The 27,025-nt window shown below is 43.7% G+C and overlaps 2 protein-coding genes across 5 annotated transcripts; one reads left to right on the forward strand and one right to left on the reverse strand.

Moving 5' to 3' along the window:
- Positions 1 to 214: 214 nt before the first annotated feature.
- CBLL1 (Cbl proto-oncogene like 1) lies at positions 215 to 9,637 on the forward strand. 4 transcript variants are annotated; one of them, XM_082060828.1, is made up of 6 exons: positions 215 to 251; positions 2,768 to 2,935; positions 3,264 to 3,364; positions 3,612 to 3,695; positions 4,508 to 4,581; positions 5,108 to 9,637. In XM_082060828.1, exons 1-6 carry the CDS (start codon positions 239 to 241, stop codon positions 6,147 to 6,149), a joined length of 1,482 nt encoding a protein of 493 aa, XP_081916954.1. In that variant the 5' UTR covers positions 215 to 238; the 3' UTR covers positions 6,150 to 9,637. The 4 variants fall into 4 exon arrangements, with proteins under 4 accessions (XP_081916954.1, XP_081916955.1, XP_081916952.1 ...); XM_082060829.1 differs by lacking the exon at positions 215 to 251 and adding an exon at positions 969 to 1,137; XM_082060826.1 differs by lacking the exon at positions 215 to 251 and adding an exon at positions 1,160 to 1,353.
- Positions 9,638 to 12,784: 3,147 nt separating this feature from the next.
- Positions 12,785 to 26,763, reverse strand: SLC26A3 (solute carrier family 26 member 3; the record flags this gene model as incomplete). Its single annotated transcript, XM_082074963.1, has 19 exons — positions 12,785 to 12,889; positions 13,653 to 13,798; positions 14,295 to 14,349; positions 16,038 to 16,271; positions 16,900 to 16,995; positions 18,354 to 18,446; positions 18,535 to 18,604; positions 18,857 to 18,963; positions 20,246 to 20,341; positions 20,795 to 20,872; positions 20,986 to 21,099; positions 21,231 to 21,378; positions 22,646 to 22,728; positions 23,442 to 23,594; positions 24,300 to 24,464; positions 25,224 to 25,381; positions 25,472 to 25,582; positions 25,693 to 25,832; positions 26,633 to 26,763. 19 exons carry the CDS (start codon positions 26,761 to 26,763, stop codon positions 12,785 to 12,787), a joined length of 2,283 nt encoding a protein of 760 aa, XP_081931089.1.
- Positions 26,764 to 27,025: the final 262 nt, after the last annotated feature.

Consider the following 27,025-nt stretch of genomic DNA (forward strand, 5'->3'; position numbering starts at 1 on the left):
GGCCGCAGAGCCTGTCGGGACCGAGGGTCCCGTTGCGAGGCGGCGGCACCGCCCGGCCGAGCTGCCCCGTGGGTCCGACCGCCCCCGCGCTGTCCCGCGGCCGCTCCACAGGGGCGCAGCGAGCGCTGTGCCATAAACACTTCCCCACAGCGCACTTTGTCACGTCTCCCCCGCCTGCCACCAGTCACTTCCGCTTCCGGCCGCACCCTTCCGCTCCCACAGTGCCCCGCGCCGAATCATGGACCACAATGGTGAGGAGGGGAGAGGCCGGGAGACCCATTTACACGCGTCCCCACCCGGGCTCTCTCCGCGCTACCGGGCGGCGAGAGGCCGCGCGCGGGGCTGCCGGGTGCGGGGCGGCGCCAGGGTAGCGGCAGGATGCGGCCCAGCGCCCGGTAACGCCAGCGGGGCCCGGGTTCGCCGCGGTTCCCCGCGCGGCGGGGCCTGGTCGCTCCCGTCAGCGCCGGGCTCGCGATCGACCCCTTCCCTCCCCCCGCCGCGCGCCCGCCAACGTTCGCGCCCGGCGGCCCCGCCCCCTTTCCCCCGGCGCGGCGGTTCGGCCCTGCCCCCACCCAGCGGGGCCGCTCGGCGGCGGGAGGGCCCAGCGCCGGCCCGGCCGGGCTGCGGAGCGGGGCTGGACACGGCGGGAGGGCCCGGTGCCGGCCCGGCCGGGCTGCGGAGCGGGGCTGGACGCGGCGGGAGGGCCCGGTGCCGGCCCGGCCGGGCTGCGGAGCGGGGCTGGACACGGCGGGAGGGCCCGGTGCCGGCCCGGCCGGGCTGCGGAGCGGGGCTGGACACGGCGGGAGGGCCCAGCGCCGGGCTGCGGAGCGGGGGTTGACGCAGCGTCAGGCGCGGCCGCTGCCGGCGGGGGCTGCGCGCTCTGGGCCTGTCTCAGCAGCGCGGTGTGTGCGGAGCCCGCCGGCCCGCAGCAGGTGGATGCGGCCTGGAGCATCCCGGGGCGGCGGCGACGCGCCGGTGTTCCCGCGGCGTTTCCCCAGCCCGGGCCGGTACCGTGTTGTGTGGTTGGGTCGGTGGGCTCTGGAGAGGAGATTTTCTCACGTTCCTGGATTTGGCTTCGTAGCTTTGACGCTTCGCTGGTCAGCGCGCTGATGTAGTCCCAGAAACAGATGAGTGGACGTGGGTTTTTAGCTAGGTTGGGGGGAGTTTTTTTCTTCCCCATAGCAAACATTGCATTATAAACTGGTATGAGCAAGATCTAGTATTTGAGCAGTATTTATAAATTAAAAACAAACAAACATGAAATGCAAAAGAAACTGAAGTTGATGAAGGTGACAGTTCAGGAGGATGTATCACCTCTAATTAAAGCTTCTCTAAGTAGTCATAATAAATTTGGTATGTTTTACATGTTTTTTTCTAGACTTCATCCTGATAGCTCTGCTTACACAGAGTGGAATTTATTATCCTTCTGTGAAACATGAATGATTAGTAAACTTCCTAGTTTGGATTAGTTGAGTAGCTGACTTATGTAACTATTCCTAGCTTGTGAAGCTATGTGGAAGAAAAGGATCAGAACATAATTGTTTTCTATTGACAGTTCAGTGGGCTAAATAATAAACAGATTTTTGTTGTTGTTTGGGTTGTATATTGTTGTTTTTCCAATTTGTTTTAGTCATCCCTATTTGCAAATGGATTGAGATCTTGCAGAGACTTTTTTCTGGTCTATGGTGTTGTGTTTTTGTGTATGCTGGTAGAAAACAGAATTTCCCAGTATGGGGAAAACATTATAGTAAAACATTTAGTTTTATTATATTGGGTGTTCTAGTCCCAGCAGTCTCTGAGAAGCCTGGTGTCCTATGTTTGCTGGGCCATCTGCTTAGCCAACATGACAGCTTAAACAAAAGCAACAAATGAACAAAACTAAAACCAGGCTTTTTTGGTTTTGCCTTTTTACATATTACCTTTTGGAGTGAAAGGCGTCAGCCACAGTGCCAAGAGGAATAAATACATTTGATCTATCACAGGGAATTGAGGGCTCTTGATTTTGAGGTGAAGTGACTGTCAGGGCACAGTCCCAACTTGAAGCTTTGTCGGAATTCCTAGTTTTGGTGGCTTGTGACACACCCCTTCGGGGATGAGCACATCCCGCTTTGAAATGCCTGTCAGAATGGCAATTTCAATTAAAATGAAAGTGAGCTGGGTAGATTCATGAAGGATATAACTACTTTTGTATGAAGACTCGCTGGAAATGTAGGGAGTTGTACCCCTTCATGGGTGTTGCTTGTTGCAGTATCCCCTCCAGGCTATCTCTTGGAGCCTGGATCTGCTGAGGCGTGTGTCAGGCTATTTATTGCCTCATTTGCCCTGTTGCTTGGATTTCACTCTGGTCATAGAGAATTCTGTATGTAATGTGGAACAGTAATTTTCTGTTTAGCAAGGATACTACTACATACTCTTATGTTGTCAAGGTTGTACAAAGTAGGATTCATGCTGTGAGACGAGCTATACAATTCATTTTTTTTTCTGTTGTGTAGAAATGACAGACTAACTAACTTTTTACAGTAGCTTTGGTTTTAGGACTAGATTTGATTTCTAGATTGGATTGTATGTGAATTCTAGATTATAGAATTATAGAAAGAATTGTATGTGAATATATTTATTTTCTAGTGGTTAAGCTTTGATATGTCATAAGAGTCTTAAACAAACTTCAAGAAATTTTTTCTTGAAACTCATCTGTTAATATTTAGTCTCTTTAGAAACTATTAGATAACTGAAAAAATACATAAACCTTTTTTTTTTTCTTTCATAGACAATGATTTGCAAGGAACAAATAGTTCAGGATCATTGGGTGGTCTTGATGTTCGTAGAAGAATCCCTATAAAGCTTATCTCAAAACAGACAAATAAAGCCAAACCGGCACCTCGAACTCCAAGAAATATGAACAGGATGCCTTCAAAGACACAAGCTGGTGATGAAGGTAAATTAATATAAATACTAGGCTGGTGGCAGCATTGTTCAAGACTTTATTCAGCCTTAGAAACATAAGGGTCCAAGGTTCTGCTCAAGTGCAAAACAAGTTTTAAACTTCCAAGTACTGCCATACGTTAAGGATTAAATGATGCGCATTCCCAAAGCAAACTGTCTCACTGTGCCTTTCTGTAGGATGGGCTCAGCAGATTAGAAGACCTGTTGCATCTCTTGATGATTACAATATACAATGACACATCCTCTTAATAGGAGCCAGTGTCAATTAGGAAAGTGTTGTGGTTGGCTCGTGTCTTTCTTCTCTTTCTTTTTTTCCACAGAAGAATTTGATTATAATGAAGAGGAGCGATATGAATGTAAAGGAGGTGAAATGTTTGGCAATCAAAGGAGATTTCCTGGACCCATCTTTTGGGACTATAAGGTAAAGTCATGGATGGGAAGTTGTGAATCTTCGTGAATCTTAGCAAACTGTAGGTAGTCCTGGGAGATACCTTCTTAGATAAAGTGCTCCCTTTTGACTGAAAATACGTTCTCTGCGTTCTTGGGTTTGTGGTGTTGTTTCCTTCTCAACTAATTCAGAAATAATGGGCATGTTGTTGATAATAGAAATGAGAAGCTTTAGTGATGTTGGATTTTTTTCTCTCTCACCGTGTTCTCTATCCTATCAGATAAACTTGCTGGGGGAAAAGGATGATACACCGGTCCATTTCTGTGATAAGTGTGGATTACCCATCAAAATGTATGGACGCATGGTGAGTGGAAGATGCAGCAGTGATTTCCCTTTAGGTAAAATTAGGCTTTACTATGTCTCTGTGAGGCCACTGGAGGTTACTGATTTCAGCAGGCCTCTGAATAAACACCAGAAGAATATCAGGATGGAAACAGCGGCCTTCCCTGCTGGAGTGTTTTTGTTCCATCTGTCGTGCTGATTTCTCTTTACCCCCTGATTCAATAAACTGAGCTTGAAAATGTTAAACAAGAAGTCAAAACACCATCACCAACAAAAAAACCTTCAAGTCTAGTGGCTTTTGACCTTACACAACTTAGCTTTTAAATTAAAGGCTTTATCCCAATTAGAGACTTGCAATGAAGTTAGAAAACACTTTTGGCTTTTATGTCCCTTTAAAATTAGTGTAACAAAATCCCTGAGATTAATTTAGATTTAGACGTGTGATGTAACAGGCTTCAGGCTTGGACTTAATGACAGTTAATGCTTTTAAAACTTTACTTCCTTGCCAGCAAGACAAGTGTGATTAGATTGCATATACAGCTTCTGTGAATGGTCAGTGTTGATATTACTGCAAGACTTAAACTTTTGCCTATACGTTTTTGCCAGCTCTTATAAAACCAAACAAACCTACTCCCAAAAACCCAAACTCAACACAAACTATTTTATAAAGTTTCTATGCGAACATGCTGTAAACTGCTAACTGCCACCGTGCCCGTTCACCTCATACATCACTTTTGTTATTAGAAATTATGTGCTGGAGGGAGGAACTGTATTCTGCAAAATGACATAGGCACTTATATATCATGTCTTAACAGAGTCATGTTTTGTCTCTAGATACCTTGCAAGCATGTTTTCTGCTATGACTGTGCTATACTACATGAGAAAAAGGGAGACAAGATGTGTCCAGGGTAAGTTATCTCAAGATTTATTATTAAAGGAAGTGTAGGAAAGTAACTTCAATATCTTATTTCAGATAGTGTATTAACATGGTTCTTATTCATGTACATTTAGCAGAGGCAGTAGAGTATTCTATACTACACAACTTTATTGTAGTTTCATATCCTGTATTTGGGCATTATAAGATATCAGCGTTTACTTTGGTGTTTAAGTATTTGTGTAGCTAACCTGTTACTGCTCCAGTTTGAAAAGGAATAAATGACAGAGTGACTTTTGTTAAGGCTTTAAGTGCAGAAGAGAGGGAGAATTATGCTATTTATAAATTTCCACCTCAAAATTTTTATGTTATTTCATAGTTGTGTTTGGAGACTTAAAAACTAGATAAGCTTCAAACTCAATGAGTTGTTTGTTTAATTGCCAGTTTGAATTTGAGTAATTATGTTAAACTGGTTGATTTTGGGGGGAAAAAAAAAAAGGCAGATTGAGCTCTCTATGATGACAATAAACCAGTATAACCAATATTCTTTCCTGATGTAGCTGTAATGAACCTGTGCAGCGAATCGAGCAGTGTGTCCGAGGGTCTCTCTTCATGTGTAGCATTGTTCAAGGGTGCAAGAGAACTTACCTGTCACAGAGGGACCTACAAGCTCACATCAACCACCGTCATATGAGAGCTGGAAAGCCTGTTACTCGTCCTCCGATTGAACCTGTGCATCCTCCCATTGCCCCACCGCCTGCCGAAATTCCTGAGCGCTTCATAATGCCACCTGAGAAACATCATATGACCCACATTCCGCCAAAGCAGCACATCATGATGCCACCGCCTCCTTTACAGCATGTGCCACACGAGCATTATAACCAGCCACATGAAGACATTCGTGCTCCTCCTGCAGAGATGGCAATGGCTCCCCCGCCTCCTCGCCCCGTCAGTCAGGACACCTTCCGCATTTCAACGAGAAAACACAGCAACTTAATAACTGTCCCTATTCAGGATGACTCGAATTCAGGTGCTCGAGAACCACCTCCACCAGCCCCTGCACCTGCTCATCATCATCCTGAGTACCAGGGTCAACCGGTGGTATCGCACCCTCACCATATAATGCCTCCACAGCAACATTACGCACCGCCCCCCCCACCACCTCCACCGATCAGCCATCCGCTGCAGCACCCTCCCCAGGCAGCAGGTACTCCTCACATGGTATACAGCCAAGCTCCTCCGCCACCAATGACCTCTGCTCCTCCTCCAATAACCCCACCACCTGGACATATCATTGCCCAGATGCCACCATATATGAATCATCCTCCTCCAGGACCTCCCCCTCCTCAGCACGGAGGCCCCCCAGTAAATGTCAATGCGCCCCCTCCCCACCACTATAATCCTAACTCTTTGCCACAGTTCAGTGAAGATCAAGGAACTCTTAGTCCCCCTTTCACACAGCCCGGGGGGATGAGCCCAGGGATCTGGCCAGCTCCAAGGGGGCCACCTCCGCCCCCACGAATGCAGGGGCCTCCTGCCCAGGCCCCGCTTCCCGGACCGCACCACCCTGACCAAGCCAGATACAGACCCTATTACCAATGATATGAGCAGTTACATGCATAGAGAGTGCTATGAAGAGGACACAACTATATACAACAGCCTTTTAATTAAGTGTTTGGGGGTTATTTTGTTGTGGGGTTTTTTTTAAGATACTGTCATTTTGACTGTAAGACATTTTTGGGTTTGAATCTTAAATGATTTTTAAGCCTTGGCGCTAGGACTCTGACTTCAGATAGTCTGTAGTGCTAAAATAAGTGGCTTAGTAGACCACGGTTGCATTTTAACAGAACTTCTGTCTGTAGTGTGGCTAAATTGTCCTAAGATGAACACTTGTAACATTATTTACTGGAGAAAATGAACACGTGTTGTACCATTCTGAATATTGTTTTTGTTAAATCCAGTGTTTAGTTTCACTTGTGATACATTTTTGTTAACCTGTGTACAATAATTAAATTGAAATATGGTTGTAAAAGTGGTGAGTTTTTATATTAACACAGACATATTTGTGGGACACCATTTCGGCACCAATACTTTCCAAATGGGCAGTGTAATGAAATATTAAGGGAACTTTAATATTTCTCCTACTGACAGTTACCATTACTTATAATGAATTCAGGCTATGGTGAATTCATGCCACTAGAAATGGAACATGCAGAATACTGCATTTCAGCTTTTTCTTTATTTTCTTCTTTAAAGTTGTGCAGCCGGATAAATTCATGAGGAGTACAGCTTTGGGGGTGTCATGGAACCACATAATAATGTGTTGTGGGTTTCAGTGGGGGGTTTGTTTGGGTTTTGGGGATTGGGTTTTTGGGTTGGTTGGTTTGTTTCAAAGCTAGTTTTGGTTCAGAAGGCTCTGTTGATGTGTGCACTGCTCACTGGAGTTGAATTCAAGCTATTGTGCTTGCCTGTGGCTATTTTTGGGTGGAAGTGGTTGTGAACTGGCTTGCCCTGTCTGTGAGAAGCAGATTATTTTAGGTAGGGGTGTTTGCCTCTGGCGCTTCATGTAATATGCTGGGTAGGAGAACTTCCCATACGGAGAACCTGAAAGAAGTAGTCTGAAATCCCATATGTTGATATAAAGAAATAAAAAGCTAACCCCTTATCTGTTTTGGTTTTGTGATACAGATTTAATTGAACAGACAACAGTTAGATGTTTTGTTTTGGTTGTTTTTTTGTTTTTGGTTGTTTTTTTTTTAAGTAGCTATATAAATGGGCGCTGAGGTCTGTTTTGGTCCAAATTTTATGTTTTACAAGCATACCTCTAAAGAGAAATATAATATAAAATGAGAATGTTCTTTTTTAGTGCAGCTGGTAGCAGAACAGGACAGTGACAGTACCGTCTGTCGTTTGGAGTGCTTGTCTTTGCATTTCTGATCAATGTTAGTGCTGAACCATTTTTTTTCAAAATTCCGCATTAGTGGTGCTCATAGATGAAGAAATCTTGTGGGGTTTTCTTGAAGTTTGGTTATTTCCCACTGTTCTCAAATAATCCAAACCATCTTAACGCCTCAGTGTTACTATTTATTTTGTAAACCTTCTTGGCTGCCTCATATGTTCAATATATGAAAGAGCTTTGGCAGTGCAACATTTCAAATTTTGTCATTTTAAGTATAAACGGTTTTTTAAATTACCAGAGCAAGGGCTCTTAAGATTTACTCTCTGTCCTTGACCACTGTTGATTTTCTTGTGACCACAGGCAAACCTTTTAGAATACTTTTCAGATAAATACTTTCTTAGCGATGTGCAGATAAATTCTGAGATGCTGGCCATTTGTATAGCACAGAATTTGCATAAGTGCCGACCGCTCAAAAGTCTGCTTAGCTGTAACCTGCTTCTTTCTAAGACAGGCTTCTTTGTTTTGTTTTCTCTGAAAAATAAGTCATTTTAAGCACAACACACTGGCAAAGTAAAAGAGGCTGATTGTGATGGTGTGCTATGGTACAGGGTTGAGTGAAAATGTACTGTTTTGGTGTGTATGAAGGGGAGAATTACTCTGCCAGTGTTATTTCAGTAACTGACAATAAACACAAAGAACTTTACAGGACCCACTTTTGTCGCTGTCAAATTGCTTGGTAGGAGGAAGGTTCGGCACCTTTAGGTTACAGCTGATAGGAAATCTGGGTATCTGATTAACGTTCTTTGGCTCTGCAAAGCCAAACTTAGGTGAGACATACCTGTTGTAAACAGACTTCCTGACGGTTCTTGGTACCATTTGGATTAGGCTGAGAAGGTAACACATGCGGGTTTACCACATGTCCAGCTTTTCTGCAGGAAGATGCATCAGCCTCACCCGTGCACTCTTGGTTTGGAAAATAAGACATTCTGAAATCAGCTATTGCCCATCAGTTGCAGGTGATGAGGAAACAAGGCAACTCTTATCATACTTGTTTTTAGAAGTAAGGCAAGTTGTGTAATTTTATGTTACACAGTCTGTTGTGAAACAGATGAAGGGTTCAAAATTAATAATTCTGAGTCCACTGCTGTTCTTGAAGTTATTGATAAAGTGCTTTTCCTTAAATGCAGAGGTAGTTGAATTGATTAAGGGAAAGCAGCAGCCTTTGGTCTGTCAAAAAGCACAAAATGGAAATGTATGTCACTGCAGAGCATGTGTGACAATTTTTTGCTGGTAATATTTGAGGCAAAGGTGATGTGTGTCTTATGGACCATGACATATTACACTAAAAATCAGTGGGATCCCTTGGATTGTTTCATCACCATGGACCAAAAGTCTGTGTGATAGAGGACTTACTTGGATTGGGTCAAATTCCTGTGCCCTGCCTGTACAGGAACACCTACATCAGTTTGTTTATTTATTAAGTTTTAAGTATACCTATGAACCTAAGGTACTGTTGATACTTTCATATTTACAAAGTTTATAAATATCTGCATTGGTAGAAACCTTGTGCTAACAGTCTTTTCAATTTGTTTATGTGGGTTTGGGCATATTTTTTTGTTTGTTTTGTTTAATTGATTTTTTTTTGTTGTTTTTTGTTGTTTTTTTTTTTTTCAAAATACCTGATCATTTCAGTGGGACATTCAGAAATGCCCTATATTGTATTTAATGGTATTATTGATGGTCTTAGAAATGTTGAGATGTATTGGCAAATTCTTTGGATTTCTACTTATGTCTTCTTGTAAAGACAAACATTTGAATTGAATTATGTTTATTTTGAATGAACATCCCTGTCTGTGGCACTGATCTCCCTCCCGAGGCATTGCTGAGCAGGTCTCGAGTATCAAAGAGAACTCTGGTGACATTTACATTTGTCAGCCATTGGAGGTTCTTCTAATAATGTCATGTAAGGGAATGAAAAGAGGTTTGATGATGGTTTGTGTCCACCATGGAATGAATGAAAGGATGTCAGCAGATGGCCTGGGGTTTAGATGCTTGTCTCCTTACGCTTTATCTTCAATTCCATTGATAACTTCACTTAAAGGGTTGCCTACAACCATGCATACTTTACAACAAGCGGGCTAATTACCTGACATGTACTTTACGTTTGATGTTTTTTTAATAAATGCTATTAACATAAAGATTGGATACCTACATGTGTTAAATTATATTCTTCATGATTAAAAAAAAAAGTGAATTATTTTTTAGAAACCTACTCCAAAAGAATCAGAAAACCTTACTGAATGGAGTTTCCACTTCTTTTCATTTACTGCTCTCAAAGGAGTGTCTAATTCTGTTTGTAAAATAATTAAGTGGAAATAACTCATATTCATGCCATGTTCAAGTTTACAGACATAACACAGGAGAAAAACTGTCTCCTGTGTTACGTGAAGTCAAGTGTTCTCAACAGCACATCTGTGGGTATATGTTCCCTGTGGACTGAATTTGAACATGTTTTCTGCTCTATGAAACTTGTGTCTGGTTTTGTGCTGTTCCTCTCCACATGCACAGGGTCACATCAGAGGGTCCTGCGGAGCCTGGGAGGCTGGAGGAGCGCAGCAGGTTGCAGTTGCACCGTAATAGTGAATGTATGGGAAATAAGTTTGAACTTCTGTTCATAGACATGGCACTACAGGGTTCAATGCAGCAGAGAAATGTGCATGGTTCGTTTTCATCTTGACTACATTTCTAAAGGAAATGTCAGTATTATACAATTTGTGCTTCCCCCGTTTTCTATTTTATGGTGTTAAAAGCAATTATTAGCAATTGTTAAATAATCTCTATATAGTAATGGTGCCTTCACAACTGCGAGGTTCTTCACTGTGTTCGGGTATGTTATATTCATAGTGACGGTTCATACTGACCAGTTTGTTAAACTGAACTAGTTGCATTTGTTTGGGCCATGGGAGTGAGAATAATGAATGAAGTTTGAAACTACTTCTAGCCTTAGCCATAAAACAGAGTGACATTAGAAACTTTTCATACTCTGAATTGTATCTCTTTGTTGGCTAAATATGGGACATGAATTTTAAGTTGGGATTATTTAAAAAATGTTTTTGATTCAGTTCATGAGTACAGGAGATTAAAAGATTAAAAAAAAAGCAGCATACATCCAGAAAGGTGTGGGGGGAATAGCAGCAGGACCTGGTGAATTAGCTCAGTCATCTTTAAACTTTTAGCATTCATTTTGATAATAGTAGAATGCAAGTGATTATTGAGTCCTAGTAGGGCTGATTGTAACACACTTTTTCTGTTAATAGAAAGAGCGATAATGTACGCAAGCAGGCAGGAATGTTGCCATTTTTATGTAGTAATGTTGCACAAAAGAACTTCAGCTGAACTGCTTAAAAACAAACAAAAACCACACACACAAAAAACCAAACCAAAGCAAAAAAATACCACCAAATTGAGTAATTTTAAATAGATGTGAATATGTGTCAGTTGACAAGAGTTTTCTTCATATTTGTTCGTGAAAGCAAATGCTTGATCACAGCTCCAAGATAATTTATGGTGAATTAATTCCTGCACTGAATAAAATGACACAAGTACCAATGAGAGTTCCCGCACTTGTTCTTTGCCATCCCTGGGTCAGGTAAACTTTCAGGCACTTTATTTGGAAGCAGGAGGGAGCGGAAGTTTTTTTAAGAGTGAGAAAAGAAAGCTGCCTACATTCGACACAGGGATGACTAATAGGAAAATCTAAGTGACATTTCTTTCCAGTAAAGAAGTGGCTAAAGATAGTTTTTTCTTAATAGAAACTTGGGTTTAAATTCAAAAAATATGGGTGTGCAGCTTATAATGCTCTCTCCGTTGGGCCCAAACCTTGAATAACTTAATAATTTTAAATTTTTTGCCTCTCTATTTTACACAAGCAATCTCTTCTCCATTGCAAAGTGAAAACTGGGCAGCTGTGCAGTTGGGTTGTGCAGACTAGAGGTTCAGCATTGACTCTTCTTGAGTTGGAGTCCCTTGCGCATCTATTCGAGAGACCTGGGCAGTTCAGCCTCCGCAGCAGCTCGGCACCCCCAGCTCCTGCAGAGCTGAGTCTGGGGCCAGCGGTCTGTCAGGGTTGTGAGCTGCCTCCTCGGTGGTGCATTGACAAATGCGGCAAGCAATGCAGAGTTAACAAAATCAGTATTTAATAGTTTACAGTAAAAGTATCCTCTCCTGTGCACGTTATACCCGCCCAAGCCAAGTCAATGAATCATGTTCGGGTCTGAAAATGCTGCGACCATCTTCATGTTTTACAGCAGATACGTTGGTCACTACGTGCACCAGCTGAAAACAAGTTCAATAACTCTGTGTACTAGGTATCTTACAAACCATAAGGTAAACTTTATACAAGTTATATACAAGCTGAAGATAAAATATCAATCCCAACTATTAATTTGTGTTATAAGTTACAAGTCTTCAAATATTTATATATTCTCTAGTAACTGTACAGGTTGTCTACAAACTGTCAGAATAATATAGATACATGTGCAAGTGTATGCAAATAGGGTTACAATTGCTTCTTCAACTCTGTGAGTAGGCTGTCAACAAAGTAGGAAATAAGAAAATCCATGTGATTTTAGCCTCCAGGTATGTACATAAATATATTTCTATATATACAGAGACATAAAAAGACTAACAAGCCCATTCCAATACTTGGAACATAACCATATGTAGTAAATCCTGTTAAAGGTATTTAAAATTATCCTCTGTCTTCATGCTCATCACTGCGTCTGGATTCATCTTCTGAAAGTGACTCTGTGTTGCTGGAGGATATTATGTTTAGAAAATTAATTCTAAAATTTTGTTTCTGTTGGAATCTGTAGGAAATAAAAGGAAATAAATGTCACCCTCCCTAAGGAATAGTCAGGGTGGGTGCCCTCTGGTGAGTGATGTGTAAGAATTTGCTCCTCTGAAGCATTTGGGTGTGAAGACCCTGGTCTGACATTTTTTCCTTAGGCGTTTGCTGTGTGTTGACCGTGGCCCTTCTCTTCTAGTCTGTGACAAAAGGCTGTGCTTGTCCCTTTCTTATCCCTGTCTGCAGACTCCCCTTCTGCCCCAGACATTTAGATAAATGGGACTAATGCTGATATCTCTGCCACATGGGCATTCTACTAGTGAGCTCATCATGGGGAAAATGTAGTGGACAGATGAGGACACCCTCTCGTCCTGTAAGGCTCTGCCTTAAGTCAAATCCCATCACTAAGCTGTCTGGATGCTGCTTGGGGATGAAGATGCTTTTGTTATCTGACCTTGCAGGTCCCGTGAGCAGCTTCTGGGGCTGCATTCCCTATGTCTGGAGTGCTGCTGCTTGGGACAGGAGGCTTACCGTGCACTCCCGGCTGCGCAGCCCATTGCTGGTGATGATGATATAGTCATCGTTGTTGCTCTTCTCCTGCAATGAACACAAGAAGTTGTGGGTTAGGAAATTGATTGCTTCTTTTTTTTCCCTTTTCACTCTGAAGGAGGCCTGGATTTTTAAATCTCTGAAATGTGCCGGGGAAGTTGATCTGGGAGGAAAGATGCTCTCACTTGTCAGCCCTTTATGACCCCTGCCAGGGAAGTGCAGAAGAGCTGGGCCAGTTCAGCTAAGTGGAATCAGTTTCCAGGTGAGCAGCATTCTGGGGTAGGTACTCTTAAACAGATTTAACATAAGCGAGATCCTTTCTTGCTCTTGACTTAAGAACACTCCCAGAAAGGCTGACACCACATATGGCTGTACTGATTTATCTGGAATACTTCAGCAGTCCTTCTGCAGGCGGACAGGCCTGGGAAGCCCACGTGCAAGCAGCATCAAGTCTGCCTTGCGAGAGCTGCTGCAGAGTCTGCAGCAGTCCCTGCCGGCTGGGTGGCCATGGATGGGCCAGGACTCCATCCCTGCTCTCTGCTCTTTCCAAGGAGGTGGCTTCAAGTGAAGTCCATGGCCAGGCCAGTTTCCAGTGGGAATTATTCACTCCTTTTGCTAGAGGTTTGCCAGGCACCTGGATCAAGGGCCACTTTTATTCTCCAAATTTATTGGAGACCAGCTGAGTTTTAATACTTAACTTTTTAAATAGAGACATGCTAGAGAGCTCACAGCTAGCTATGCAGAGCATGCTGGGGTACCTGTGGGTGATATAAGGCAGCACAGTAGTGAAAGATGGAAACCGTAGTCTTACCTTAGTGAGCTTTAATTTGGGGGAGCTGGCTATGTCCTTCTTCAGCAAAATGTGTAAAACTGCATCATGAATGGTGAGGAAGAACATGGATGGCTTAATCTCCTCATCAAAAAATGCACATCTCTCCAGTTTGTCCAGGAAACCCTCTGTGGGGGAACAAAATCAAAGCACAAAGTGACCTGGGGGCCTTGAAAAATGAAGAAATAGCGTCTCCACTGAGTGAACACAGGAATTTCTGATATACAGCACTGTTTTATTTATTAGAGCAGGTGGGTTCCTCTTCACTGATGTGGAGTGAATGGGATATAAACACCCAACAGTACTGCCCTGCTTGATGCCAAGCAAAACGGAACTTGAGCTCAGTTTCTTGTTTAATGGCTAAGCCAGGCTGAGTGATAGCGTCTTGCAGCCCAGGGCTGTACAGCACAGTGGTGGCCATAGGCAAAACAAGCTGTTGTGTGTGGTCCTAGCCTGCTGGGGACAACATGGGCAATATGACGCCTCTGCTCAGCTGCATCTGTTGGTCACCAAAGGCCGTTAGGTAAAACTGGGGTGAGCCCCCCAAGCCATGCTTGGTGGTGGACAGGCAAGGCAGCGGGACAAGGCATCTGAGGTGATGCTGGTGGAAAAACAGGTACTCACCGTGTGCCCCTGCAATGTAAATGTCGATGTTGATCCGGACAAATTCTTTCAAAGTCTGTTAAACCAGAAACAGGCACTATTTAGATACTGCTATTTTTGCTGATAACAGCTATTACGGTGATTAGCCACAGCAAGTGTACAAACAACTTCAAGATTTTGATTCAATTTTGAATGATGGCAAACAGCTCTAAACTCAAACTCTGCTGCACCTTGGAGCAGGATGATCTCTTCACGTGGCAGCAGATTGGGTCAACTGATCTTTTCGAAAAGGGGCAGTATTAAATACATTTAGCCCATTTATCTTTCATAAATCGTATGGCTTAATTGTACCTACTTAACACATGATGAAACTAAGACTCCAAAAGCTTCTGTGAAGATTTTTAGAACCAGGGATTCAAGCAGAACTGCAGTTACCACTGTATATGGTAGGTGTTTAGTACCTATGGAAATAGATTTACACACTCTACGTGGATCTAGCTAGGTAACTTTAGCTATTGCTGTTTGAAAATGTTGTTCTTATTGCTTTGTTCAAGGTTATCCAGGGAAGCAAAAGCAGGAGCAGAACTGAAACTTTAATTTCCAAATCCCAGCCTGGTGTTTAAAGCCATATTTCATATAAACATTTCTGTAAAGCTTCCCAAAATATTACCAGGTGAATAAAGGTTGCCACAGCCAACATTCTAATTCCAATAAAATTTAGATTGATTACTTAATCTGTTTCCCAAACTTTTTCTATGCAAAATGTACATTAAATTTCACATAAACTCAAAGGTTGCCACTGTCTTTCCAGTTCATATAGAAATGCCTTTAAGAAGAAGGATAGACTCACAGAATAGAATCGGTTTGGGCTGGAAGGGACCTTTAAAGAAAGATCCTTTAGGACAACCCCCTGGGCAGGGACATCCTCCATCAGAACAGGTTACTCAAAGCATCGTCCAGCTTGACCTTGAACACTTCAGGGATGGGGCATCCACAACTTCTCTGGGCAGCCTGTTGCAGTGCCTCACCACCCTCATTGTAAAAAAAACTTGCTTGTATCTAATCTGAGTCTACCCTCTTTTAGTTTAAAATTATTGTCCCTTCTCCTGTCACTACAGGCCCTGGTAAAAAATCTGTCCCTGTCTTTTTTTATAGGCCCCCTTTAAATACTGAAAGGCCACAATAAAGTCTCCCTGGAGCCTTCTCTTTTCCAGGCAGAACAACCCCAACTCTCTCAGCCTGTCCTCACAGCAGAGCTGTTCCAGCCCTCTGATCATCTTGGTGTCCCTCCTCTGGCCCCTCTCCAACAGGTCCATGTCTTCCCTGTACTGAGGGCTCCAGAACTGGACACAGGACTCCAGGTGGGGTCTCACCAGAGCAGAGTGGCAGAATCACCTCCCTGACCTGCTGGCCATGCTCCTGTTGATGCAGCCCACAGTATGATTTGCCTTTTGGGCTGCAAACACTCATTGCCCGGTCATGTCCACCTTTTCATCAACCACTATCTCCAGGCCCTTCTCCACAGGGCTGCTCTCAATCCCTTAATTCCCCAGCCTGTATTGCTGCTGGGGGTTGCCCTGACCCAGGTGCAGGACCTTGCACTTGGTCTTGTTGAACTTCATAAGGTTCACATGGGCCCACTCATCAGGTCTATCAAAATCCCTCTGGGTGCCAACCCTTCCCTCAAGAGTATCCTTCAAGTATAACTATGTTCCTATGCTTTTCTTTCATACTATCACTGTCTGCCCTGTGAATTCGAATTACCTTTTGGAGGACTCTCATGGCAGAAAAATCGAGGAAGGACACTGATGAGAAATCCAGAATGATGCTGTGGATGTTGACCTGTGGCACAGTGATGCCGAGGGGGAGGTCGGCATCCCAGTTGATCTGTATTGGCAAGTCTGCCACATTGGTGGGCTGGTCCAGCTCTTCTATCCTGTTGTTGTCCAATTCATCATCTGACTCGTGGGTATGGTTAGCTGTGCAAATCAAGCCTTTCTGTGTTGTCAGAGAAAAGAGTGATAATTAATATATCTTTTAAAGACCCAGCCTGGGTAGTAGTGTATCTCACACAGGGCAAAAGTGTTGGCAGCACAAAGCAGATGTACCCATGAGATGGAGCAAGACCCACCTGTGCTTTACACTAGGAAAAGCTATGCCTATCCTGCAGTTGGAGGAAATTGGAAATGTTGGCTTTCCTCTCATCAGTCATTTAATCCTGATCAGCAGAACCAGTTAGTGATGGCTTTTTATTGTTCCCTGAAGTCAATGGTCAGACACGTGTTTCACTCAGTAGTTTTGGAAAGGTCAACAAAAAGCACGTGGGATTTGGGCTGAGAGAAAAGCAGCTTTATCCTGTCATTAACAGTATGAACATCGCATCTGTGGGATCTAATCCTGCCATCTGAGGGCAGTGGGCACATACGAGCTCTGCCTATGGTAAAGCTCTAGGTCCCTTACTGTGAGAGCCATTTCAAATCTTATTTTTGAATCATGTTTATGTCATGAAGTGGCAACTTGGGGAGCAGCATATCTCATTAGGACAGGAGGCTGTGAAGCGGTTCTCTGCCACTTCAAGCCAGGGAGAGGGTTGCTTAACTCCCCCCGGTGCAATTGCCTTACTTACGGGTGTCACTTGCAGCTCCCCTTTCTTCAGCATCTTTCTGATCTTCCTTAAAGCTTTATTGCGTTTCCTCAGGACTCTCAGTGGGTTGAAGCCAACCTGCAGAAACAACACTTTGAATAATTAAAAAAAACCCCACACACCCAGTGACACCGGGGGAAGGACACAGCATCTCATGCAGCTTTTCTTTATAGTCACGATGAGCATGGTTTGCACCTGATATTGCCTGCCACTTTTCACCAATTCAAACAAGGGCCTTTTTTCTTGGTTGGAAAGATGTCTACAGGTACAACCGCAAACAGGCCCATCTGTGCCAGCTTTAGGACATGTTGCACGGACAGCTACAAGGCAGTGACGATGCTGTAGCAGAGGCCAGTAACTCCAGCAGACTGGTATAGTGTTGCCTAGCCCAGAGCTTGTCCTTCTTGTCTTCGCTATGAGGTGGCCACCCAGGGGACCGAGGTCAGAGAGCTCACAGGTTGTCTCTGCCCTGTACTACCTGACTGCAGTGTGGGTCCTCTACACATCATTTTGTTTTCTTGAAGAAGAAAACCAGTCGTTCATGCTGACTGCATATGTCTCTTGAACCTCTTAGCTGGTTTTAGCAAAATTAGACAGCAGGCAAATTAGTCCAATAAAGTTTGCAAAAATACGAAATTCCTGCAGGTGGTCTGCCTCATCTATCTAGTGGGTGGAGGAGAGACATGTTAGAAATGCCTGTATTTGTAAAGAGAGTGGTGTGAGCACTTGCACTCCTAGGAAAAAAATGCCTTCAGACTCTTCTGAGGTGAAAGCCAAGCACGTGGAGACCCAAACATGCTGATCTCCTGGTTCTTCAGTCCCTCATGTGAACAACAATCTGCTCATTAACAATGTTCATGGCAGACATTGCTTATTGATTCTCCCCTAAAAGCAGCAGGAAAGGGAAGTTATGGGTGCAAATTTGGTTCAGTTTGGGTTTGGTTGGCTTTTCTGGTGTCGTGAGGGCCAAGGGGTCCTGGGTCTCCATGCTGGTTGTGGAAAGACCAGCTGCCTTCTCTCAGTTTGTCATGGAATTTATTAAGACCTCTTTGATAGCATGATTTCTTTCTGCTTTTCTTCTGACTGTTGTGATTATGTTCCTTGGGGCAAGATGAGTAAACTAGCATTTACTGGTGCAAAGGATATAAATGCTCATAAAATAAAATAATCTCCATTTATATTATTTATGTTTATACAACTTTCTTATAAAAGACCGTTGTAATAGTAGAAGTTCTACATGAGTCAAGCTGTTCTCTTTCTCAGAGGTGTGTACATACTTGTGGGATTACAGTAGTGGCAACAATATTTGAATAATTCATTAAAAGCTCATCTTTGAACTGTGGACTGACTGCATATATAGTAACTATTGGAAAGTTGTATTCACCTTAATGTATCATGCGATTCATATGTTCAGAACGACAGCCTCAGACACTTACAGCAGTGATGAGTTTCTCTCTGAAGAATTCAATGTTGGCGAAGAAGATCGGAGATGCACATCTGAAAATCTTCACTCCCTCTGGCTCATAGATCTGTACAATGAAGGAAAAGTATCAGTAATGATATCTGCTATGGAAACACAAATGCAGTAGATAGAAAAAGAAACAATATATTTCTTACATCAGTGTAATCCTTCCTGTTTCTGTAGACGTTACTTCTCCCAACATTAGCCAAAACGGTGCAGCTTGGGCTGTGAACAAACACACACGATTATTTGCACCCTGTACTGAAACCTGGCAGAAGGGAAGGATCAGAGAAAGCTACATCAGCTGTGGTGACTGAAGTGGGAACCCACATCCAGGGGTTCACGCCTGTAAGTGACTTTTCCATACATGGTTTCTGGACAGACCAAGGCATGGGGCTGTTGGCCTTCTCTGCACAGGGGGAGTTAATTTATAGCGGGAGGCCCTGACGTATATTATTGTGTCAAACAAGTACTCACATCTGAGAGCGGATCACCACGGTCAGCAGCTGGAATGCCACGGCAGCTGCTAGTCCAATATCCAGGCCAAGAAAAACAGCAGCTAAGAAAGTCACCACCCATATAACCTGTAACAAGGAGGTGGATTGCAGTGGTTATGAACGTGCCAAGGACCTGGGTCATGAGCTCAGGGTGGGAGCAGCAACAGATCTCAGAGCTTGTCCAGCCTTTGGTGAGGGGTTTTATGTTTCCTAGCTTTTGTTCTTATAAAACAGGGCCAGACTCATTGACTAGCACCACAGAGTGTTTCTAGGGATAACAGTTTGCAGACAATAAAGGCTTAGAATAATAGGAGTGTGGATCTTCTATAGGTGGTTCACTAAATGCTCAATAAAAACCCAGCAGAAAGGCACGGTTACAAGTAAACCAGGATCCTGGGAAAGCTGAGAGTTGTAAATGTGCTCTGGGTATCAAAACAGGCAAACATAGGTGCTGTGAATGTACTTGACTGATGAGCACAAATGTTTAGAGCATTTTTCACCACAGATCTCAAAGCATTTTCACATGGTAAATAACTATTTGGAAGCTGGGAGAACTGAGGCCTGGAACCATTTGGGAACACAAAGAATTGGCCAACGAGGAAGCCAAGAGCCTACATTTTCTGAGTATTAGTCCTGCCCACAGCCATGAGCTTTACTATTTGGACTAAATCTTTCAAGCCATGGTCTCCCACAGAGGGGTTCTTATCAATGCTTATAAATATCTCAAAGGTGGGTGTCAAGGGGATGGGACCAGACTCCTTTCAGTGGTGCCCAATGATAGGATGAGGGGCAATGGGCACAGACTGAAGCACAGGAGGTTCCATCTGAACATGGGGAGAAACTTCTTTACTTTGAGGGTGCCAGAGCCCTGGAACAGGCTGCCCAGAGAGGTTGTGGACTCTCCTTTTCTGGAGACATTCAAACCCGCCTGGACACATTCCCGTGCGATCTGCTCTGGTGAACCTGCTTTAGCAGCTGGGTTGGACTAGTTGATCTCCAGAGGTCCCGTCCAACCCCAGCCATTCTGTTATTCTGTAACATGCCATGTGAGTGTGAGAAAGTGTCCCTGAATGTGTAAGTGTTTAGATGTTTTCTGTAACTTCTTTCTATATTTGACTTTACATGAGTTGTATTTTAATAGATTTTTGATGACATGGATGAAAACTACCATTGCCAAAAAGAAGTTAGGAGAGAGAATTGACTCAAAGCAGGTGGGACAAAAAGGAAAACATGAGCAAGGGATATAAGAGTAAAAAAGGCATGCCACAATTGTACTTCCCATTAGTGAAGTAAGGCAAGAATAAAGATAGCCTGTAAGCAGATTTTCATCATAGATTTATTTCCCAGAGTATTGTAGAACTGAACTTACACAGTCGTATTTGTCCTTTCTCCACAGCACGCCTACTTCCTTGAACTGCATGAGCATTCCTTTCAAGTTGCCAAGAGCCAAAGATGCAAGGACTGACTGTGAAAAAGGCCAAAATACATGCCGAATTTTAAAGCAAGCAAAGCAAATGTTGAACACTAAGTCTTAGAAGATCATATAAATAGGGCCAAAGTGCAGCTGTAAGACCAGGCACCTCCTTGCATTGTGTCACTGGAGTGGGAGGCAGGATGCCCCATCCATTGCACTGGAACCTCCCTAGCCATGGTTAAGAGCAGGTGCCTGACCTGAGGCCACAAATCCCACTTACTTTTGGCACCTAAAAACTGGTGCTGTGATGTTTTGTGTTTGGGCACTTGCATTCCCTTTGAGGGACCAAATGTAGTGGTCCTCTCTGTCATGATCTTGGAAGAAGAACCAAGCTTTGCAAAACCCTGTTTGGCTCCCACCAAAGCCTATGAACACTTTCAGTGATTCCGGGAGCAGCCCGGTCTTTGGCAAGTGGAGGAAGCGCAAGGTGAAATTCACGAATACCTTCTGTAATGGCTCCAGGAGAAACCCAATGGCCAAGATCACAATCAAGACGATGACAGCTGAGATAACACCAGCAATCTGCATGAGAGAACAATTCCACCATGAATAAGTGCCCACAGGCATTATGGTCAGCTAGGAAAAAAGAGAGCTTTCTTGCAATAAACACCTCCATGATTTGTTGTCTTTTATACCTGTGTTTTGCCTCCTGTGCTCTCCTGCACACCTGATCTCGACAGGGCTGTGCTGGAGGCAAATCCTTTGAATGATCCACCAACTATATTACCCAGCCCAAAAGCAATTAGTTCCTGAAATAAAAACAGAAGAGGTTGTTCTTAAAAGCTAGTTCATGTCAGTTATTCACAAGGCAAAGCACTCCTAAAAATACTTATTTCCTGTTGACGAATGCCTTGCATTGACTTCTGCATTATTCACCTACCTGGTTGCCATCTAGTGGGTAGTCATGCTTGATGGAATACACTTTAGCTACAGAGAAGGCTACTGCAAACCCAACAATTGCGATGGAAATACTGTCGCCAATACACTTTTGGAGGACACCTACATCAGGTGCAACAGGCGATTGAAACCTGAAAGACAAAAACTCTACTCATTAAGGACATGCCTAGAGGAGACAAGTTGTCAAGCAAGCGAGCAAGGCAGTGGTCCAGCTCATACTGAGCATTTTGGAGAGATCTGACACAGAATTGAGGCTCTGAATCCTGCAAAACTTTGCAGAATCCTTGGTCGGAACACGGACTCTGTTTATCCACACTCAGCTCAATTTGTATTTCGGCAGGTTTTCATTTACTTGGCCAGGACCAGTGACAGCTTATTTTGTCTGAGGTGCATGCACAGTTCTGCCTTCTAGTTATACACGGATGTAAGGTGCTGGGCCCCTTGCACAGTTAGTTTGCACATGAACAATTTCACTTAATTGCAACAAAAAAAATATCCCAGTGTGCTTCATTGAAGCACTTTAGACAGCTAGATGAATATTTACCAAGTCAGGTAATACTGTCCAGTCTCTCAGGCTGCTAGATGCTTTAGCTTCAACATTTCCTGCTTTTGATCAGGGGCTTTTGCAGATCCAAGGGACAATTCCTCTCTGGTCTTTTACTTTTTTTCCCCCCTTTTCTTTTTTCAGTGAACTGAAATCTGAAGAATGGAGACTCCTGAGCAGAAATAGCTGTTCCTCTGCAAGCTTCATTCACTAACAACCCCGGGCTACAAGAGGCAATCAAGATTGTCCCAGTGGGTAAATGGCTGTCCTAGTAAATGTCTTCCTCCCTCTTTTTACCTTAATGTGTGCCTACTAATTCTTTATGCCATAATTCTGGCACAGCTGGATATAGTCTCCATTTGGATATCCACACAATATATCCATATATACCCTATATATGGATATATGTCTCTGTATGGATATACTCCTGAAGAGCGGCTGTTGAGGCCTCCTGAGGACAATGGTGCCCGGGGAGATGCTGGTGGCAGGGGAGCAGGCAGGAGAACTGTGTGATGTTGTGGTGGGTTCCCAGGGCTTGTGGTGGCTGCTGAACCACGCGTGTACTTTGAGGGACATGGAGGGGTTCAGGAGTGAGTAGTTCAGTAAAAGGGACAAATATCAACCTCCTGCTCAACAGCTGTCTTGGCAAATGAAACGAGCAGTTACTTCATGTCTAGTGAGTAACTTTTATCTATTGAAAGTGTCCTCATATTGTTGAGAGCAAAATGTTTCTTTACCTGCTGAAAGAAGATGAAGCAGATTATTTTAAACAAAAACCAGAGCTGAACTGACTTAGCACTGACAAAATGGAGAGAGCTTTTGCTTCACTGGTGAATTTTAAGTAAACTACTTACCCTTCCTCTAGCTTTCCAACAACAGCTACATTAAATTTCTCTTCAAAGTTAAGAAAATGGGAAAGCAGTGCTGCTAAAACCGTCTGAAAGACAATAAAACCCACATTAATTAGGCACATTCTCCCACATGCCCTCAAGTCTCATCACTAGAGACAGAATTATGGCCCAAGTCTGCACATCTCTTTGCTGTTCAGCTGTCATTCCTGAACGACCTTACAGGTAAGGGTTCACATTCACAAATCACACGTAGAATATATAAGAATATCTCACTAGCAACAGAGAACATCCCACCCAGGTGTTTTCTAACCAAGTACTGTGCTAGCCCTGGGGGAAAGCAAGCACCACCTGCATCTATAACAACATCTTCCATGGCTTTAGGAGCTCACTGCTCACATGAGGTTTCCCTCACCCCACTGCCACTTGGAGAGGTAAAACCATCTGTTGCTGGAGGGCAAAACTGTTTAGTGCTTGGCCATGGATGGCCAAGACTTCAGTGGCTGCTTGCAGGGTTGGTGCAGAGGGGCTTCAGCTGTGCGACTGCAGCCAGCTGGTCTCAGACCCAATTTTGTCCAAGAAAGAAAATACTATTTTATAACATTTTACTCAGTTCAGTTAAGAACAGCTAAGTAGAACTAAAACACCTTGTGGTAGCTCATGAATGCTGTCAATTTTTCCTTACCAGTAAAATGACAACCCATCATTTAATACAGAACAGGAGAAGAAAATGTTAAAAGGCTGCTTCCTATATCACCATAGAGATGGAACAATTGCAAAATCAAAGAGAAGTGACCATTACCACCAGGAGTTCGATCGGGATGGGGGTTGGTAACTTTGCTTTGTATCGATCGTTCATTTCTTTCACCACGAACACAATAACCAAGACAACAAGTGATGTGACCAGGTCAGCAATGTTTGTTTTTGTGATTTGGCTGAAAACACCCTCCAGAGTCTGCAAAACCAGGAAAAAAAAAGTAGTGCTTTAGAAATAGTAGTGTTGTGTCACAGTAGCACTATCCTTTCCAGAAGGGCCTGTATCTGAATTGCTCTGAGGGTTTTGGTGGTTGGGATTTATTCCCTGTGGCATGACGTGGTTTGTCAGCCCCGATGAATGTGCATGTGCATCATCCAAATAACAAAAAAACTCACAAAAAGCCCCCTCCGCTGGCTCTTGACCGTCTCTTCCTGTCCTCCCCCAGAGGCAGGGCCAGAGCAACAGGCACGTGTACGATAGGAAATAGGAGCAATGGAATTACTGAGCGGGTGCCCCTCTCTGCTTCTTCTTCCTGCCCTTCTCCTTCCACCTTTCTCACCCAACAGCCCTCATGGACTCATATCCAAATTAAATATATATAATATCAGTGCAGTAAAAATGAATAATTAAATGCTTGAGGCAAAGTTGAGTGCTTCATTAAAGTACGCCAGCACACAATAGAAAATATTATCTAATTAGCCGAACGGGTTGTAACTTAGTGTTTTTTAATAAATTTAAAGATTGGTCATATACTAATAACACATCTTTTATGTTTTTCTCTTGTGTTTCATCCTGCTTGGCTGTTTTTATGCCCAGTTCTGTTATTACTGCCTTGTGATATACAGTCAGATGTGCATCACAGGTTTCAATAGCATTATCAAATAATGAACACTTAGCACTTACATAGACAATGCCAAGTGGTTCGTTAAATCCAGGGACAGACAATTGAAGCATGAATTTCAGCTGAGATACCACAACATGGATAGCTGCAGCAGTTGTGAAACCACTGATTAATGATTGTGATAGATAAATAACGAAGAATCCAAACTGGAAAATTCCCAGAAGCAACTGAAATGCAAAATGACCATACGTCAGTGTGATTTATTCATACTTTCAAGCAATCACTGCAACAAAAAGAACTGTATTTAATGGGAATAAAGATTTTAACCTAATCCCACATATCCAGGGATTAAGGAAAACACTGTCACCAGAATTGCAATAAAAGTTCATTTAGCAACAGAGCACAAGACTAGTAAAATCGCTAGAGCAGTTAAAACTTATTATTTTTATTTTATAGCTAAAATAAACCTCCTTAGTCTTAGGGTTTTCAGTACCCATATTTTCACAGAGTACCAGCGTTTCATGAAGCACAGACATAAATATGTTGGGAAGGAAAGAACTGCGGGAACTCTATGTTAAGAAGGAAGGAGAAATTGCTTTGTTTTTAAAAGGCAAATCCAAATACTTTACTATTATGAGATAAAGCTTTTACTCACGCTGCTGTGACTGCATCATTCACGTTACTCTCACAACTACTTTTTCCTACCCAGCAGATTGGCTTTTGCTGTAGGTTAGTGGACCTGTGTGGGCTGTAGGCTCAGCTCTGGGCAAACCCAGGGATTTCAGAGCATGAGTCAGTGCCTGGTCACTGGAGCGGGGCGGGTGTCTCCTAATCAGTGAGCCCAGGTCAGTTGTGTGGGAAGGGGAAGAGAATTACTTTGGTGACTGCACCAGCAGATAACAAAAGGGAACGCCAATCCCCCATTCATCTGTTAATATACACACATGCAGATACATGTGAACACACACACATCTATGTTTACCAACCTGGAAAACCCCAGAAAGGAAGGTTACAGATGCAGCCACCATCACCCTCTCTTCATCTATTGCTGAGGTATTCGTGGAAGTGCCGTTTCCAGCAATGTCATCGGGGACCAGCCTGACAACAGCTCCTCCCACCATCAGGCTCAGGACAGGGAAGGGACCTGAGCACCACAAGGCATTTGTTAGAGACCCCAAGTGCCACCATGTCCTTCTTTACCAGTGAGGAGGGCGGTTGGTGTGCCTGAACATACCCACTGAGATATGTCTGGATGTGCCAAAGATAAAATAGACCAGGACAGGGAAAAATGCTGCATAGAGTCCATAGCCGGGGGGGATGTTCACCAGCAAAGCATAGGCAAGACCTGTGAAGACAGAGGCCCAGGGAAGGTGACATGTATCATATGGTGAAGCCAGCAGTCCCATTGTGCCTGGCACAGCTGGTGGTGCCAGAGCACACATTTCATGGAGGTACCTTGCAGGACAGCCACGAGCCCCGTGTTGATGCCGGAGACAATGTCACTCAGGATCCACTCCCTGAAGCGGTACGCTGGCAGCCACGAGGTGATGGGAAACAAACCCAAGGCAATTTTTTTGACCCTTTGTGGAGAGCAGCTGTAAAGACACAAGAGGACAGAGGCCTGTAGGTGAACAGATCAGCTGGGCCACAGCCTGTCTTTGGAGTGGAAATGAAGGGGGAAGGATTCAGGTTCAGGCTGCCAGGGTTCAAAAGCTCACCCAGACACAGTGCTGATCAACCTACTCTGCCAGCTGGGCTTCAAGGAGGACCTGGTGGCCTCCAGAGGTCTCTTCCAACCAAAGTTTTCATAGAATCATAGAATGGTTTGGGTTGGGACTGTCAAAGGTCATCTAGTCCAACCCCCCTGCAATGAATAGGGACGTCTTCAACCAGATCGTGTTGCTCCAAGCCTCGTCCAACCTGACCTTCAGTGTCTCCAGGGATGGGGCATCTACCACCTCTCCGGGCAACCTGGGCCAGTGTTTTACCACCCTCATTGCAAAAAATTTCTTCCTTCTATATAATCTGAACCTACCCACTTTTAGTTTAAAACCATTACCCCTTGTCCTATTGCAACAGGCCCTGCTAAAAAGTCTGTCTCATCTTTTTTATAAGCCCCCTTTAAGTACTGAAAGGCTGGAATAAGGTCTCCCCAAAGTCTGTGCTGCCAAGTGCCCAGGGAAAGAGAAGCTGCCTGTGCTACAACTGTAGGAAGACTCTTAAGGGTAACAGCAGATAAAATCCTTTAGAAAAATCTGACATTGTATTTGTTTAATGAGTTTTTGTTTGCTTTGTTGGAGTCTGAGATGGAATTTGTCAGGATGGGGTTCGTGCTGTCAGAGAATGGCAGTTCAGGCTGTTCTTAGCTCCATATAAAAAAAAAAAAAAATCTTACCGAAAATATAGTTTCAGGTGATCCCAAAAGGTTTTATGGTATCTGTGCAATTTCTCATGCTCTTCATTGAATAAATTCTCCGAGTACACAGGTCTGGCTACAACATAGTGGTTGCCCAGAGGTTCAACCATTTCTCCTGAAATGCCAGGCGAGGATGGCAACTTGTGTGTATTCCCTGGCTTTAGTCACTTAAAAAACCTGAAATGAAGAATGTGGTTAGATCCTATGTACCGCGGGGTGGGTATTTGTAGCATAGATGAGTGAACTCCAAACTGAGCGTTACCACCTTTGAAGATCAAAAGAGAGATGGTTGAGACACCCTCTTGGCTTTGCCAAGGTGATCACCTGCCCTCCTCCTCCCACTGCAGGGCAGTGTTTCGCTGGAGCATGAAG

The sequence above is a fragment of the Streptopelia decaocto genome, assembly GCF_964273445.1.
Source record: "Streptopelia decaocto genome assembly, chromosome: 1".
Lineage (NCBI taxonomy): Eukaryota > Metazoa > Chordata > Aves > Columbiformes > Columbidae > Streptopelia > Streptopelia decaocto.

Coding starts and splice junctions, on each gene's coding strand:
- CBLL1 (XM_082060826.1), top strand. CDS start 1,263: ATGCAAAAGAAACTGAAGTTGATGAAGGTGACAGTTCAGGAGGATGTA. Junction 3,696..4,507: donor TCAAAATGTATGGACGCATG/GTGAGTGGAAGA, acceptor TTTTGTCTCTAG/ATACCTTGCAAGCATGTTTT. Junction 4,582..5,107: donor GGAGACAAGATGTGTCCAGG/GTAAGTTATCTC, acceptor TTCCTGATGTAG/CTGTAATGAACCTGTGCAGC.